At 41.1% G+C, this 15794-nt stretch overlaps 1 protein-coding gene and 1 pseudogene across 2 annotated transcripts in view; one reads left to right on the top strand and one right to left on the bottom strand.

Moving 5' to 3' along the window:
- Positions 1–688: 688 nt before the first annotated feature.
- Positions 689–6891, bottom strand: LOC129508660 (GATA-type zinc finger protein 1-like; annotated as a pseudogene).
- The window catches only part of IMPACT (impact RWD domain protein), a 29787-nt gene continuing 20763 nt past the window's right edge, over positions 6771–15794 (top strand). The window contains exons 1-4 of one of the 2 annotated variants that reach the window (XM_055324499.1): positions 6771–6925; positions 8036–8164; positions 9171–9223; positions 10357–10419. In XM_055324499.1, the coding sequence (XP_055180474.1) occupies positions 6890–6925; positions 8036–8164; positions 9171–9223; positions 10357–10419 (281 nt within the window). In that variant the 5' untranslated portion in view covers positions 6771–6889. The remainder of the gene's footprint in view (positions 6926–8035; positions 8165–9170; positions 9224–10356; positions 10420–15794) is intronic. The other variant, XM_055324498.1, reaches the window with a different exon arrangement.

The following is a 15794-nucleotide window of genomic DNA, read 5'->3' as shown; positions in this document are numbered from 1 at the left end:
GGCAAAGCACTACAATGACAAACAGCCCCTCTCCCAGCTACCATGAGTGAATGCTCCTTCTTTACTAACTGCAGCTTTAGCCGTACTCTGCTTCTTCTGCTTCCAAGAGAAAATTCATTAAGATACCCGATCATAGAATGACTCTCCTTTCCTTATAGCCTCCAATCCAGAGCAAATCCTACTTCCTTGAATGCAAGCCAAAGCCCTTAATAAGCCCCACTGTAGACTTTCTTACTGAGATGTCTCATGTTTTGCCCAGGTGTGCAATCTCCTGCTTACTGGCAGGAACACCTCAAAGTCCAACTTTCTTGGATTGCAGTGTGTTCCCAGTAGTCTTTGGTTAATGGACATCAAGAGGGAGAGGGAACAATTCTTTAGTTAGGATGGTCAGGGAAGTCCTTGATGAAGAGGTGTCATTGTATCAAGAACTGAGAGATAAGGGAATAGAGTCATTTGAAAATTGGGGGAATAACATTCCCATCAGAGGGAAAAAACAGATAACTTGCATTTTTAAACATTTTTAAATTTCAAGTACATCATCTTTTTTGAACACTGATTTTGGGGTAGAGGGAGCTAATTCTCATTTTCTACTTCTAATCAAGAAAAGCTTTTAAAGGAAAAGAAATCGGAGGTGTCCTGTAAAGAGGTAAGGAAGTAAAACATGGATATGGCATGCGCTAAGGCAGTGTCAACATGCACAATGCTGAGGAAGGTTTCGCCTTGGGTTTACTCCTATTCCCACTAGGGATCTTGTTCTCTGTGAAGGGCCCAGGGACACCCCACATCTGCCACATAACTTCTTGGGCTGGACACTTTTCCTGGACACCAGCCAGCAGCTGGAGCAGCGGGTGCCATACTTCTTGTATCTGTACCACAGGCATTGCAGAGAGGGGTCCCATCTTCGGTATCTCTCCAGAGATACAGGTTCTGGGTTCTACAGGAAGCACAGCACTATGGCCCCAGGGCCTCCATGCCTCCTCAGTTGACCTCAGGGCCCCCAGCAGGGCCTGTAGAGGGAGCCTGAGCACGGCTACTGCAGGCCAAGCTATAGCTGGGTATGATCTGTAGGCTGGAATCCAGCTTTATCTGGAACTTCGAACAGGGGGTCCACTTTCTCAGCGCCCCAGTGGGGCTTTGACTGCTTCCAGGGCCTCCTCCGGGATAGGGCTGCAGGGGCTGGGGGAGCCTCCGGGGGGCCCCAAGCTGCAGCTCGGCTGGCTGATTGGGGTCAGCATGTTCTTGGCATTCCTTGCCAGAGGCAAGGGTCCCAGAGTCTCCAAGGCCTTCAGCTCCGAGCAGGGCCCCAGGGTGTGGGTGTCCCGGTCAGGGGACTGTACCAGCCCCTCTGCTGTTTCCTGGAGGAAATGCAGGGAATTGACCAAGTCCTGGCATGCAGGCCAGAAATACCTCCCATTGGTTCTGGGGCATCCTAGGGTCCTTGGTGCCTGCTGAGCAGGGGAAGGCCCCCCGGGGGGCTTAGGGTCCAGACATGGCGGCGCCAGCCTATAACTCAATCCTTCCTAAGGTTTTAACAGATAATTAACAATAGAACTGGTAGCCATCCCTCCTAGAAATCTATTCATTACAAAGAGGCTTCTTGGAAAGAAAATACTCAAAAAGTCAGAGCTAGTATTTTTTAGGCCCTTCTTAATACTGGAAGAGAAATTGGTATAATCATAACCTTGAACTGCTATTACCAGGAGGACATGGGGTATGATGCTAAATGAAGGTAGTGCTTATTAAAGAGTGGTCTAGTAATGCTACTGCTCCAAGATTTTAGGTAGTTGGGAGTAGTAAGGAGGGATTCCTTAGTCAAATTCTTTGTGAAAAGCTGAATACTGTTGTCCTCTCTTGGAGATTTATATTGCACATTAGAATATAAAGGGCTCTGAAAAATCTAACATAAAATTATCAGATGACGTGTGTTTAGCACAGTGATGATAAACTTGATTACACACCTTCTCCCCTTGACCACGTGATACTGAAGGATTAATTTCTGTGGCATACACACTTGTACACACTGTTACTGGGAAATCAACCACCGTCCTAGGTCGTTGAAGTGGTGGCACACCTCATCAGGAGACAGGGCTTCCTATTTTAGAAATGGGAGTGCTGACTGAATTGGTGCTGTCAGGATCCTTATGGCGCAGTTCCATGGTGGATGAACTCCAGCACTGCGCATTACACATGACCCTTCCATTCCCTTCAAGTCTCCTGAAGTCAGGAAATGCCTGGCACCACTATTTTTTGGTGACTGCACCACTGCCAGCTAATCTTGCCAGGTTGCAGTGTTACTTATGGTGACATCATAATATTCAAGGATTTTTCTCCCTTTCCCAATTGCTTGCTAATCTTGACTCTGTTTCCTTATTTTTTTAAAAGATTTTATTTTTTTATTCGTGAGACACACACACACACACACACACACACACACACACACAGAGGTAGAGACACAGGCAGAGGGAGAAGCAAGCCCCATGCAGGAAGCCCGACATGGGACTCGATCCCAGGTCTCCAGAATCACACCCGGGGCTGAATGAAGGCAGGTGCTAAACCGCTGAGCCACCCAGGGACCCCCTCCTTGACTATTTCTTTGGCAGAACTTCTCCATATTACTTGTATTTTAACATCCAGCATGCTCATCTTCCTTTGTACCTTTATCACTTTTCTGGGCCATATTTGGTCAAACTCTGTGGCAGAACACAAATTAATGGGACACAGGACCTATAACTTAGGCATTCACTGGCCTGTAGTCTGCCACATTGGCTTTCAATAGCTGGGAGCAGAAGATAAGCAGAGAATAAGGGAGAGATTCTTATTAGTGTGCCAACATGGTTTGTGTTTTGTTTCTTAAATATTTTAAGGATATATTTCCCTAAGAAAAAATGTTCAGAAACAGAAATTACTATATGAGTCAGTTGCTATGGGCAGAATTCTGCTGTATTACAATGTATCCTAAGGCACTTTGTGTTCCTCTGGATCCTGGAGAGGCAGACCCCCCAAAAAAAGAGGTTGAATGTACAGAGAATTTATTGGGAGAAATACCTGTGAGAGAAAATAGGAAGGGAGCCTGAAGAGGCTCAGAGAAACATCAAACTGATACAAACCTGACCTTAAGTGAATGGGGAAATGGAAGGACGAGGAAAGTCATGTGGCACTGATTCTAAGGAAAGTTCAGCACGGCTTTGGGGGGAACCATGGAGCCTAAGTCCCCCATCAGAAGATTCTTGTCTCCTAAGAATGGGCCAGTTTGAGTAGCTCCACCTCATGCTTTGCTGAAAGCAGCCCATGAAAAGCACAGCCTCAGTGCAAGTGTAGTAATGGAGCTTAGAGCACAGTAGCTGGGGCCTTCAGTCAAATGACTCCCACTGCTCTCCAAGGTAGAAGAGGCCCTTTCTCATGGTTGTCACACAAGATTTTCAAAATGTACACACAAATCACCCGGAAATCTTATTAAAATACAGATTCAGTAGGTCTGGGTAGGACCTAAATTTCTGTACTTCCAGCAGGTTCTCATGCTGTTGGTCTGCAGACTTCACTGTGAGTATAAAGGTCCTAGAGAATGTTTGGAAGAGCCCTATACGAACCGTCTAAGTACGTTTATAGAGAACCCTTTAAAGGTTAATTCCTCACCTGATGTGGCAGACATCTCTTATAATCAGATATATGCACTTCCAGCTTAGGGTTGTTGTTTTTTTTCCCCCATTCACATAGCTCGTTCTCCTCTAGTGTCAGTTTTCAATCTCATTCTGTCACACTGCTTGCAAAACCTAATGATCATTGCTATATGATCTCTGTATCTATATACAAAACCTAATGAGCATTGCTATATCATCTCTATATCTATATGCATTCATTTTTGGTACCAAGGGAGGGCTTTGACCGTTTATGCCTCAATAACATCTCTTCTCCTCTCCAATTATTTGATTCAGTTTATGTTTCTTAACCTTAAGCAAAAAAATTTCAAGCAAATTTCTCCTACCAACCATATTGCACTCAAGTCCACCCTACATAGAAGCTCTGGTGCAGCCAGTCATCCCATCTCTTGTAGGTCAGAATCCTGTGGGATCTGGCCACATGCCTCTCCTCTAGGTCACTAAAGCCTCCGGCAATTATCACTCTAATACCAGGTACCTGCCCACTATTGCTAGACACATCTGTTCTCTTCCTTTACTCTAGTCACTGATGTCTTTGTATATCTTAGCTCAGTTCTATACAGTGTTTATTGTATAAAATAGCTGTTTTCACACTTTTTTTCAAGTTATGAGATCTTTCATCAAAGAAAATGCAAATTAGCTTGGTCTCACTGGAGAAGTGGAATATAGAGAGGTTACCAGGAACACACCTTGTGTATTAAGGTGCTGAAGCATTATCATGAAAGCTTTGGGGAGCAAGTGAAGGATTTCAAGAAAAAAAAAAACATGATCACTCTCACACTGTGAATGGTTACTCTGGCAGATGTGAGGAGGATAACTTGAAGAGAGTCCAGATGGAATCAGAAAGACAGGGAAGTAAGATATGAAGAACATTAAGGGATACAGGAATCAGAATCACCAGAATTTGCTGTTTTGGATGTGGTAGAGTTTCTGTGATTATTTGGTGAGAAAAGAGGTACTATGTAAAATAAACTGGATTTAGAGTACTTTGTTTAGAAGTTTAAGTTGTGCTGTGCCTTGTTTTCAGTTATATTTTTGTAGTTTTCAAATTTGGGCTTAAAGTCTTTGAGGGGCCACTGGGACGGAGGATTGCTGGGTAATTGGGACTTCAGACTCATCACTGCTCTTTTCCGCCATGACCTAACTTGTTTTACATAAGCTTTCATTGAAGAAAGGATTCTATGACTTTTTTAAAAAACTATTTTATGCAACAAAAGCTGTAAGAAATATGAAGAAGTCAATAAAGGAAGAGTTAGAGCAAAGGAAGAAAGCCATTTAACAACACATGGATGTCTAGGTAGTACAGGATGCTAATTGCAGAGTTTCAGGCAATCTGGAGATGCATGGTGGCCAAACCCCTCAGCACTTCCAGGCAAATTCCTCACCTAGTAGAGAAACACCATGATAGCCTGGCTGCACCATGGACTTTGGGGCCCAACTTGGTTGGAAGGAGGGGCTTGAAACTGCCTTACCTCCAGATGGAAGAAAATCACATTGCCCAAATCAATTGGAGGAAATGTGATTAACCTCACAGAGGGCTAAAGCCCTCCAAGTCTCTTGGAACCAAAATAAATGCACATGTGCAGATTTATGGAGGCAATCAGAAAGGTATTATGTAAGGCATGTGACAAGAGTAGGTTAACAGCTATGATGTCAGAGATATGGAGTTCCTTAAATAGGCCATATTTTTTCTGCCAACATTTTCTCACCATCTGGAACAACTACTCTCCTCTTCTTCAATTAGCTAACCTTTACCTATTCTTTTGTAACCCAGTTCAAGCATTCTCCAGAACAAGAATCCCAGTAAAATTTGGATGGACAGTCTTTCTTTGTGCTAACACAACAGGACACAATTCTAGTCTATTATAATCTTGACTTACTTTTGTTGCTTTGCATCTTCACTCCTTCAAGGCAATGCATGATGTCTGAAAACACATCTCCAAAACTTAGTAGAAGTACCTAATAAATGTCTGTTGAATTAATCAACCCACAAGGCTCACTAAGATCCCCTCAAAGTAATTTGGGCGGAATTCTTTATAGGTGTTTAAACACTGCACCCTTAAATGAACTCTACGATTCCTCTGGGAATTAAAACATGCCCATGGTTAAGGAAGATAAAAGAGAGATGTAATGTTCTGAGTCTTTGTGAAGAAAGTGAGGTACCAGGAGACAAAATACCTGTTGAATGAGAGATTAAGTGGCTTGATTAAGGCATCCGTACAAGTCACAGCGAGTGCACTGGGATGTGTGCTTTGGGGTTCGGGTGAAGAACAACTGCCGCAAACTGATTCAAATTTTCTGGATAATGAATTAACGACCCTTGTCATCATTTTGTTTTGTACACAAGTTGGTTTCAGACAAATGTTTGAGAACGCTTAAAAAAAAAAAAAAAAAAAAAAAAAAAACCCGGGCAGCCTAGGTGGCTCAGCGGTTTAACGCCTGCCTTCAGCCCAGGGGGTGATCCTGGAGACCTGGAATTGAGCCTCACGTCGGGCTCCCTGCATGGAGCCTGCTTCTCCCTCTGCCTGAGTCTCTGCCTCTTTCTCTCTCTCTCTTATGAATAAATAAAATCTTACAAAAAAAAAAAAAAAACAACACCAACTCAACAAACCTCGAAAGCTATCACAATAAAACAGCGAGTGGGTAAGTTTTCCCACAAGCTTTCAAAATGCAGCCTGCTCTCTTGTTCTCTTGGTTTTGGTAAATCAAACCCGTCCTTGCCCAGATTAGACAAAATCCCTTAAAATACCTTTTTTTTTTTTTTTAACCCAAAACAAAGAAACCCCTGCCTTGAAATGCAAAGACGAATCTGGGCTGCGGGCTGCGGTGGAGCTCCCCCGTGGGACGTGGCGCTAAGTCCGCCTCGCCATTGCCTCCCGGGGCGACGGGGTCCCGCGGCCGCAGTGCGCGAGCTGAAGCCCCCAGCCCCGGGATTTCCAGGACCCGGAGCCCAGAAGGGCCCCCTGCCTCCTCCGTCGCTGGACGGCTTCCCCGGGCCGCCGCCAAGGGGCGGGAGAGCGGCGGCCGACTCCCGGGCGGGGAGCCCCGGGCGCTAGAGCCCCCCGGGCCACCTGGCCCGCACCCGGAAGCAGATGCGGAGCGCGCGGCGGGGCCCGGGGTGCGGTTCCGGGTCGCACCGCGCCGCAGCCCGCGCTTCGCTCACCGCCGCAGCGCCCCGCCCCCACGCTCCGGACCTGGGCTGGCGGCGGCCGCTCGGCGGCTCCCGGGGCCACATGGCTGAGGGGGACGCAGGGAGCGACCAGAGGCAGGTGAGGGCCCGGCGGGGCGCCGACCTCCAGGCTGGGCTCGGCCTCGCCTCGCCGCCCCGGGCCTCCTCCGCTGAGGGGCCCTCTGCCCGGGGCCGCCGCGGGTCTCGCCGGCAGCGTCCGGGCCGCCAGGCGCGCCGTTTGCTGCCCCGCGTTCCCTTTTCCCTGCGCCTGTTCTCCGCCCATAGCCCCCTCGGCCGGCCTTTCCCGGGGCTTCGGCGGCTCGGCCTGCCTCCTCGGACGGTGTCCTCGTCAACCATCAGCACGCGACTGAGCAGCTCTGGGCCCGAGACAGAAATCCGGGTTCTGCTTTTTGCCCTGTCGCCGTCGGGTCACCTTGGACAAGCTACTTATCCCTGGATTCAGCCTTTGCAAAATGGGCAATAATAACACAGCCCCTGGAATTCCTTGAGGGCCCCCTAGATCTTACTCCTCTTGATATTGAGCTCCCCCCCCACCCCCCCGTGCGTGGCTCACGTGGATGCTCTTAAAACTTTTCCTGCTGGGCTGCGAGGACGAAATGAGACGGTACCAAGTTGCATACTTTGCTTCCCGTTTCTCACTGTAATTTTTCTTTTTTAAGCCCCAACGAAAAGAATGATTTCTGAAATGTTTTTAGCGTTTGATTACCGAACAAAACCCCAAACAAAACAACCACCCAGCCCTGTGCCCCAATCCAAAACAAACAAACAAAAAGAACCGAGATAACGGAGTAGGAATATAGGGCTAGTATGTAGCGAGCGACGCTGTTGGGGAGTGGGAGTGAGGATTACCTGCTAAGAAAAGGTGAAGCAGAGAATATGTATTTTTCTTTCTACTTGTAAATCTTGCTATAGGATATGGGAATGCATATATATTTTGGCTCAGCGGCAGCCAAAAGCACAGTGATGTGCACAGCAAGGCTGGTTACGCTCCTTGCAATGGTATCTGGCAACCACCCCTTGAGTGGAACATGGTGACCCGGTGCTAAGACCCTTCGGCGCTGTTCTTTTCAGGGATCCTTCATCCAGGCTAGTAACATGAAATGCAAATACTTTATAAAGGAGGAAAGGAAAACTCAGGCTTTTAGGGCATGCACAATCATTGACTTGTCCTTCCATCAATTTTTTTCAGAATGAGGAAATTGAAGCAATGGCAGCTATCTATGGCGAGGAATGGTGTGTTATTGATGACTGTGCCAAAATATTTTGTATTAGAATTAGCGACGATATAGATGACCCCAAGTGGACCCTTTGCTTGCAGGTATTTTTTTCCCCTTCTCTATAGCCGTTTTCCAGTTACCACATTGACGCTGTCTGATTGACTAATACTGTATTTCTCTTAAGTGACCAACCTGTGATTTCTAAATTGTGTTTTGTTTTATTTTTGTTTTTTTTTTTTTGCTGTTGGCTTTTGTTAACGATTGATTGTCTAAACATATGGGTAATTAAATCTCTGATCATTCCCAAGACACGCTTCAATTGATAGTCTTTTCAATCCCAGTTATTTTAATTAAGTATTCTTAAAATACCAGTGACAGGCTTGAGTTTCACTTCCTTTCATTGTTCTGTCCACTTAATAGGAGAGGGTTTAAACCTGAAAAGATGACGAACATTTAAGAGGAAGAATAGGTTAGTAATTTAAAAGACTTCATAAAGCAGATACTTCCTTATTAACTGAGAATCAGTTGTGGTTAAGACAGATAAATGACAAGATCAGTGTGGTTTTCTGTATTAATGCTTATTCTTTGATGACTGCATATACTTTCAACATAAAAGTTTCTGTCGGTCTTTGTTTTTATAATAATACTGATTTGAGAACAAATAAATGTATATGGGTTTCTATAAAACATGAGCTATTTAATGTGTTTAACAGTACTTAATAGGATTTTGGGGAGTACTTCAGAAAAATACGAGGAACGCGCTATAATGCCACTCTATTCATTTGGGGTTAGGGTATAATGCCCCAATTTCCAGGCCTTTTTTTCCTTCTGTCTTTCTCCTCCCCACCCTTATTTCCTAATTTTCATTGCTTGTATGCTTTATCTGCAAATAATGTGCTCTTCCTTAAAATATAGACATCATTAACAACGTATTTAATATGTAGGTATAAATATGAGGAGGGAATTCTCTCCTGAGATTGAACAAAATAGTGGTTTTGATTTTAAGTTTGACAAGTAAGAAATTTGTCCAGTGACTAGCTTTATAAGTATTGTTATTTTGGGGCCATGATGAAGTATAAACAGATTTGTTTTTAAACTGATTTATAGGTGATGCTACCAAATGAATACCCAGGAACGGCTCCACCTATTTATCAACTGAAGTAAGCTCTACATTTATAATTTTATAAAAAGATTATACTTCAAAAAATTATTTCTCCATACTATATATACATTGTGTTTATATAACATACTTTCTTATCAAAATACATAGAGAAATTAAGAACATCTTTTGTACTTGGTGGAGAACATTTAAATAAAAAATTAAATTATATAAAAACATTGCAGAATGTACTTAGTATAAAAGAGAATCACAGGGTTCACAGGGGTAAAATAGCTACTGAATTGTCTTTAGAGATAGGGAGGGAAATCTTTACAACCTGGTAATCTAGATTTTGTCCTAACCTAGTTCTACTGACCTAGCCATAGTTCTTGGACATGCCTCTGCCTAAAACTGCTTGCCTTCCAGAATTACCCATGGTGCTTCTGGTACTTCTCCCTGCCCATTGCTGTAGAAGACTATATTCTTAGCAGCCCAAGCTTAATCTTAATGAGTCCTGACCTGTTGATCCCGAGTAATGTTTGATCCACTTTGCCCAGTTGGCTTGTTAAGTTGTATAAACTTGTGTGAACACAATTCCATTAAATCTCAGTTATTGAATCTTTACCTACCAGTGGGATAATTTTTTGTGTTTTAAAACAGCAATAAAATTTGCTATTAATAATGGTTCTGTAATTTTTAATTATTTATTGAATAAAAAATTCAATAATTTATTGGAAATGATATATATAATTTTAGAATGCTTGTAAACATAAATGCCCTTTTCAGGGCATTCTGTTTGTTAAAGTTGTTTTTGAGACACCATTTAGAAAAAATTAGGAACTCCTGATAGTGTAGCAAATACTAAGAATCTGGAAATTTGTATTCTGTAACTTGTTCTGCCACTTATGTAAACCTGGACAGGTTTATAATACCCTGTGAACTCACCTCTGTCTTTTAAACCATATTATAATTGAATAATATTGGGGTTGCCATCATCATGTTTTCTGGTAAGGAAAAATGAGTTATTGCCAATGAAAGCATTTTGGAACTGTATAGATTTGTAGAGTATAACTAATAATTATTTTAATGAAAGTAGGCAACTTTTTAAAAGTTAAATAATTTATAATGCAATCAGTAATTTGAGATATAAACACAATCCTTGAATAGTCTTCATTGTGTTTTATTTAATCTTAGTGCTCCTTGGCTTAAAGGGCAAGAACGTGCAGATTTATCGAATAGCCTTGAGGAAATATATATGTAAGTAACAGGTGATTTTAAAAAATCCTATTTGTGTTTTTTATTGTGGGCTTTTGTTGGAACTGTGATATGTTAAGGCCTTTTCTAAACTTTTTGATAAACTGCATTTCCATTAACAAAAAGAATGCATTTGAAGAGTCCTTGAAAGTTTGGTTATATAATTTTATGTAGACATTTGATAGGACTGCTACTTAGATATGAAAATACAGTAATAATAATTCAGAACTAATAGCTATAAAAACACCAAATTGTGAAAGTAAATTCAGAGATGGTGCTCGCGTTTTGATATATTCACAGGCTATGTTGAATGAGACTGGTTATAGTAGAATCTTGTACTAGGTCATAAGAATGAGAGTCTATTGATACGCTGTATTTTTCACTCTTTCATTCAATCAACAAATACTACGTGGCAGGTACTGTACTAGGTCCTGGGTACACATAGCTAGCAGAAAAACAGAAATGGTCCCTGTTTCATGACATTCAGAATTTACTAGTAAGAGAGAGATTACTCACTCATAACATTTTTGTAGCTCTAATTACTTCTGTAAAATAAAGATAATAATATGCAGTGCTAATTGAGTTTGAAACCGGACCTGACCTAGTGTAGGAAGTCAGGGATGGCTTGTTTGATTTGAGCTGAGTTACTAAGATCAAGATAACTCTGGTGAAAGACACAACATGTGCAAAAAGCTCTATGTCAAGGAGCTTGGCACATTTCAGGACTTAAAGCCTGGTGGTGTGAAGTGGGAAGAGAGAGAGGAGGGGAGAGAAGGGAGCATAACAGGAAAATGATCTGGTGAGGTAAGATCATGCAGTCTTGTAGGTCATGTTAAGGATTGTTGTCTTTGTCTGAGGACCCACAAGAAGCAGAGGTTTTTGTTTTTGTGTGTGTGTGTTTTAAAGATTTTATTTATTTATGTGAGAGAGAGAGCAGAGCAGGGGGCAGGGAGAGAGAAGTAGGCTCCACACTGAGCCGGGAGCCCAATGTGGGACTTGATCCCAGGACTGCAGGATCATGACCTGATCTGGGCCACCCAGGTGCCCCAGAACCAGAGATTTTTTAAGTGGAGTGATGCCCTGATAAAATTCTTATTTTGAAAACACCTTTCTATTTCTGTGCAGAGAACTGATCAAGGGGGAGCAAAAATAGATGTGTATGGCATTGGTTAGGAAGCTAATGCAATAGTCAAGAGCAGGTGTCTGTGAGTTGGATTAATTATAGTGAGAGATTCTATTTTAGTAAAATAAATAATGTTCTATAATGTCAGTTTCACTGTAATGCAGAAACTGGTAAAGATTGTTGTGTATGTCCTAAGTGGCCAACCCCTTTGGTACAGTAAGAGTACCCCTTTCCCTTTTCCAGTGCATCCAGGTTTCTTTTCCTCCCAAAATATTTAATTAAAATAGGGTAAGTCTTTATAGAATTGATTCTGTTCATTCCCACCTAGGTGAAGTATGGTCTTCCTTGAGTCCCCAGTTGTACATTTGACTCTGAAAGTAATCAAGAACTGAACATATCAATAAAGGATGACCTCAGCATATAAGTATTATTTATTTCCTCAGTTAAATGTTTTCTGATAACTTTCTGTAACTTTAATAGTCACTCAGACTTTTATGCCCACAACACATTTCTTTCTGCAATTCTTTATTTATGCTTATTTACCAATTTATCTTCCCATTTAAAGTAGAATAGGATAAATATACTGCAAGTTTGTTCACCAATGTTGTTTTAATTATACATTTTATGGTCATTTTTTAGTTCTTATCTTAGTTGACATCTGGAATTTTTACTGGTGTTGAAGTTCCTCTTTCTTGAAAATCTTCTTATTTGGGTTTTATCATGTTAATCATACTCATCAGTTAGATTTTTTTTCCTACCTATGCACAATGTCACATACTCAGAAATGGACTCCCATTTTCCTCTTTTCTATTAAAAAACCCCGCTTTTACCAAGAGATACCCTCCCATAGAACACAGTTTACTGTTCTCCCTAACTTGTTCAATTGAGCTATTTTAAAATTAAGAAAGATCAGAAATTGCAGTTTGTTTTATAGATACAATATGGTTTAATACTGTCTTGCTTATTATTATTATTTTTTAAGATTTTATTTATTTATTCATGAGAGACACACACACACACAGAGAAAGAGAGAGAGAGAGAGAGAGAGAGAGAGAGAGAGAGAGAGAGAGAAGCAGAGACACAGGCCGAGGGAGAAGCAGGCTCCATGCAGGGAGCCCAATGTGGGACTCGATCCCAGGTCTCCAGGATCACGCCCTGGGCTGAAGGTGGCGCTAAACTGCTGAGCCACCTGGGCTGCCCCTGTCTTGCTTATTAAAAGTGCTTGAATAACCCCTATCCAATGGCATTAATTTCACACGTATGGTCTGAATAAAAATTAACACTTTTTAAAATAAGATTTATGTTTTTGAGAGAGAGTGCAAGTGCACAGAGGGATAGGGAGAGGGAAAAGCAGACTCCCTCCTGAGCAGGGGGCCTGATACAGGTCCTGAGATCATAAGCTGAAGGGAGACACTTTAACCTAGTAGGCCACCCAGGCACCCCAAAAAATAAACACTTTTTTTAAAAAAAGTTTTGTGACCTCAATTAATTTTTTCCCTAAATCCAGCAGGGGGCAGCAAATTAAAAATATTATTGGTCTTTGAAAATTAAAATGAGGTACATAAATATATGAGTATAGTTTTTAACTTTTATAGTTTCAATATATTCTAAATATTTTAACACTATTGAGATTTCATTAGCATAATCTTGTATGTAAAATTTGATATTTGCTTAGATAGGCAGATGAACTCAGGAAAGTAGGAAGTCAGAAAAATAACAGTTTTTCCAGTAAGCATTTATTGAATATCTCCTATATGCTGACACTCTGTTAGGAGTTTGAAAATTAAAAATAAAGATAAATGTGTACCAATACAATATAATGACATCATTTTTAAGAGGTCTGGACCAAGTACTTAGGATTTTTTAGCAACAAACTATCTGGGCATGTGGTTGAGGTTATAAAGAAGGGTTCCATTGTGAAGGAGACTTCTGAGCATGATGTTTGCCAGATAATCAAATGGGGAGAGTTCTTCTGGTAGAGGGAATTGCATGGGCAAATTATGTGGGTGTGAAGCAATCTTCAGAGTTTAGGAAATAGTTGAAGATGCCAGGTATATAGATTAGGTAGGGATAAGTAGAAAGAATCTGCAAGTTGGGAAAGAAGTTTGGGCATTATTTTGTAGGCTCTAGGCATTTTGCATAAGGAGTGATGTAATCAGATTTGTATGGCAGTGTGAGAGATGGGCCCTGAAGAGTTTGAGGGAAGGGCCACCAGAGGGAGAGCAGTCTGTAACTCAGCAGGGAGATGGTGGAGGCCTTTTTATGAAAGTAACAGGAAGATGGATGATGAAGAATGACCAGCTAAATACTGAAGAATATAAACTAGGATTTGATGATTGATATAGATTAGTTGGCTTATCATACCTTATTTTTAGTGAAATATTTTATATGGATATTTTGAATATATGAAAATAATTATGTTAATAAAACAAAAGATAAATGACAGATTTTAGAATACCTCGAACATCATACTAACTGCTGTTGTTTAAGAGAAAAGAAAACAAAAGAAAACAGATTAACTTTTTTTTATAGTACAGATTTTTTTTCCACTGCCTAAGTGGAGTGTCCCTATGAACCCTTTCAAATGCCAAAATGACACAAAAGAAAGAGTACCCCCCACTTTCTGAATGTTCAAGTTACACCACTTCACTTTTGTGAAAGACCTAAGTTTGGTATAGTAATGGCTGTTTTTGTGAAAGTGAAAATCCTCTTCAGGCTTTTTTTGGTTAGTGAAAACTGCTAATATAGGTCATTTGTAAAAGTGCACTGGCATAATGCAAACTTTTGGTAAGTGGGGGAATACCTGTATCTATATTTATATCTACCTATCCCATTGTCTTTATACACTTGGGTTGCTTTCATAATTTGGCAATTGTAAATAATGCTGCTATGAACATAGGAGTACATGTATCCCTCTAAATTAGTGTTTTTGAATTTTTTGGGTAAATACCCAGTAGTGTGATTACTGGATCATAGGGTAGTTCTATTTTTAACTTTATGAGGAAATTCCATACTATTTTTTTTTTAAGATTTTATTTATTTATTCATGAGAGACACAGAGGGAGAGAAAGGCAGAGACACAGGCAGAGGGAGAAGCAGGCTCCATGCAGGGAGCCCAACGTAGGACTTGATCCCGGGTCTCCAGGATCAGGCCCTGGGCTGAAGGCAGTGCTAAACCGCTGAGCCACCCGGGCTACCCTCCATACTGTTTTCCACAGTGGCTGCATCCATTTGCATTCCTACTGAGAGGGCAGGAGTGTTCCTTTTTCTGTATATCCTCACCAACACTTGTTTCTTGTATTTTTGATTTTAGCCATTCTGACCTGTAAGGTGATAATCTTTTTTTTTTTAAAGATTTTATTTATTGTAAGGTTGATAATCCTTTTTTAAAAAATATTTTATTTATTTATTCATGAGAGAGAGAGAGAGAGGGGCAGAGACACAGGCCGAGGGAGAAGCAGGCTCCATGCAGGAAGCCCGATGTGGGACTCGATCCTGGGTCTCCAGGATCATGCCCTGGGCTGAAGGCGGTGCTAAACCACTGAGCCACCTGGGCTGCCCAAGTGATCATCTTTTTGTAGTTTTGATTTGCATTTTCCTAATGCTGAGTGCTGTTGAACGTCTTTTCATGTGTCTGGTGTTGGCCATCTGGATGTCTTCTTTGGAGAAGTACTTGTTCATGTCTTCTGCCCGTTTTTAAATTGGATTATTTATTTAGGGCTATTGAGTTTTATAAATTCTTTATATATTTTGGATATTAACCCTTTGTCAGATATGTCATTTGCAAATATCTTCTACCGTACATAGGTTGCCTTTTAGTTTTGTTGACTGTTTCTTTTGCTATGTAGAAGCTTTTTATTTTGATGTAGTCCCAGTAGTTTATTTTTGCTTTTGTTTCCCTTGCAGGAGAATTTTAAAAATTTTAATTCCAGTGTAGTTAACATACAATATTATATTAGTTTCAGACATATAATACAATGATTCAACACTTCCATGTATTACTCAGTGTTCATCAAGTTATGTGTACTCTTAATCCCCTTCACTTGTTTTACCCATCCGTCCATCCATCTCCTCTCTAGTAGCCATCTGTTTGTTCTCTATAGTTAAGAGACTGTTTTTTGATTCCTCTTTTATTTCCCTTTATTCATTTATTTTGTTTCTTAAATTCTATGTATAAGTGAAATCATATGGTATTTGTCTCTAACTGGCTTCTTTTTTTTTTTTTTGAAGATTTTATTTAATTATTAGAGACACA

The sequence above is a fragment of the Nyctereutes procyonoides genome, unplaced genomic scaffold (assembly GCF_905146905.1).
Source record: "Nyctereutes procyonoides isolate TBG_1078 unplaced genomic scaffold, NYPRO_anot_genome, whole genome shotgun sequence".
In the NCBI taxonomy this organism is placed as follows: domain Eukaryota; kingdom Metazoa; phylum Chordata; class Mammalia; order Carnivora; family Canidae; genus Nyctereutes; species Nyctereutes procyonoides.
Note: the sequence above shows the minus strand (reverse complement) of the source record. Positions and strands in the feature narration are given on the sequence as shown.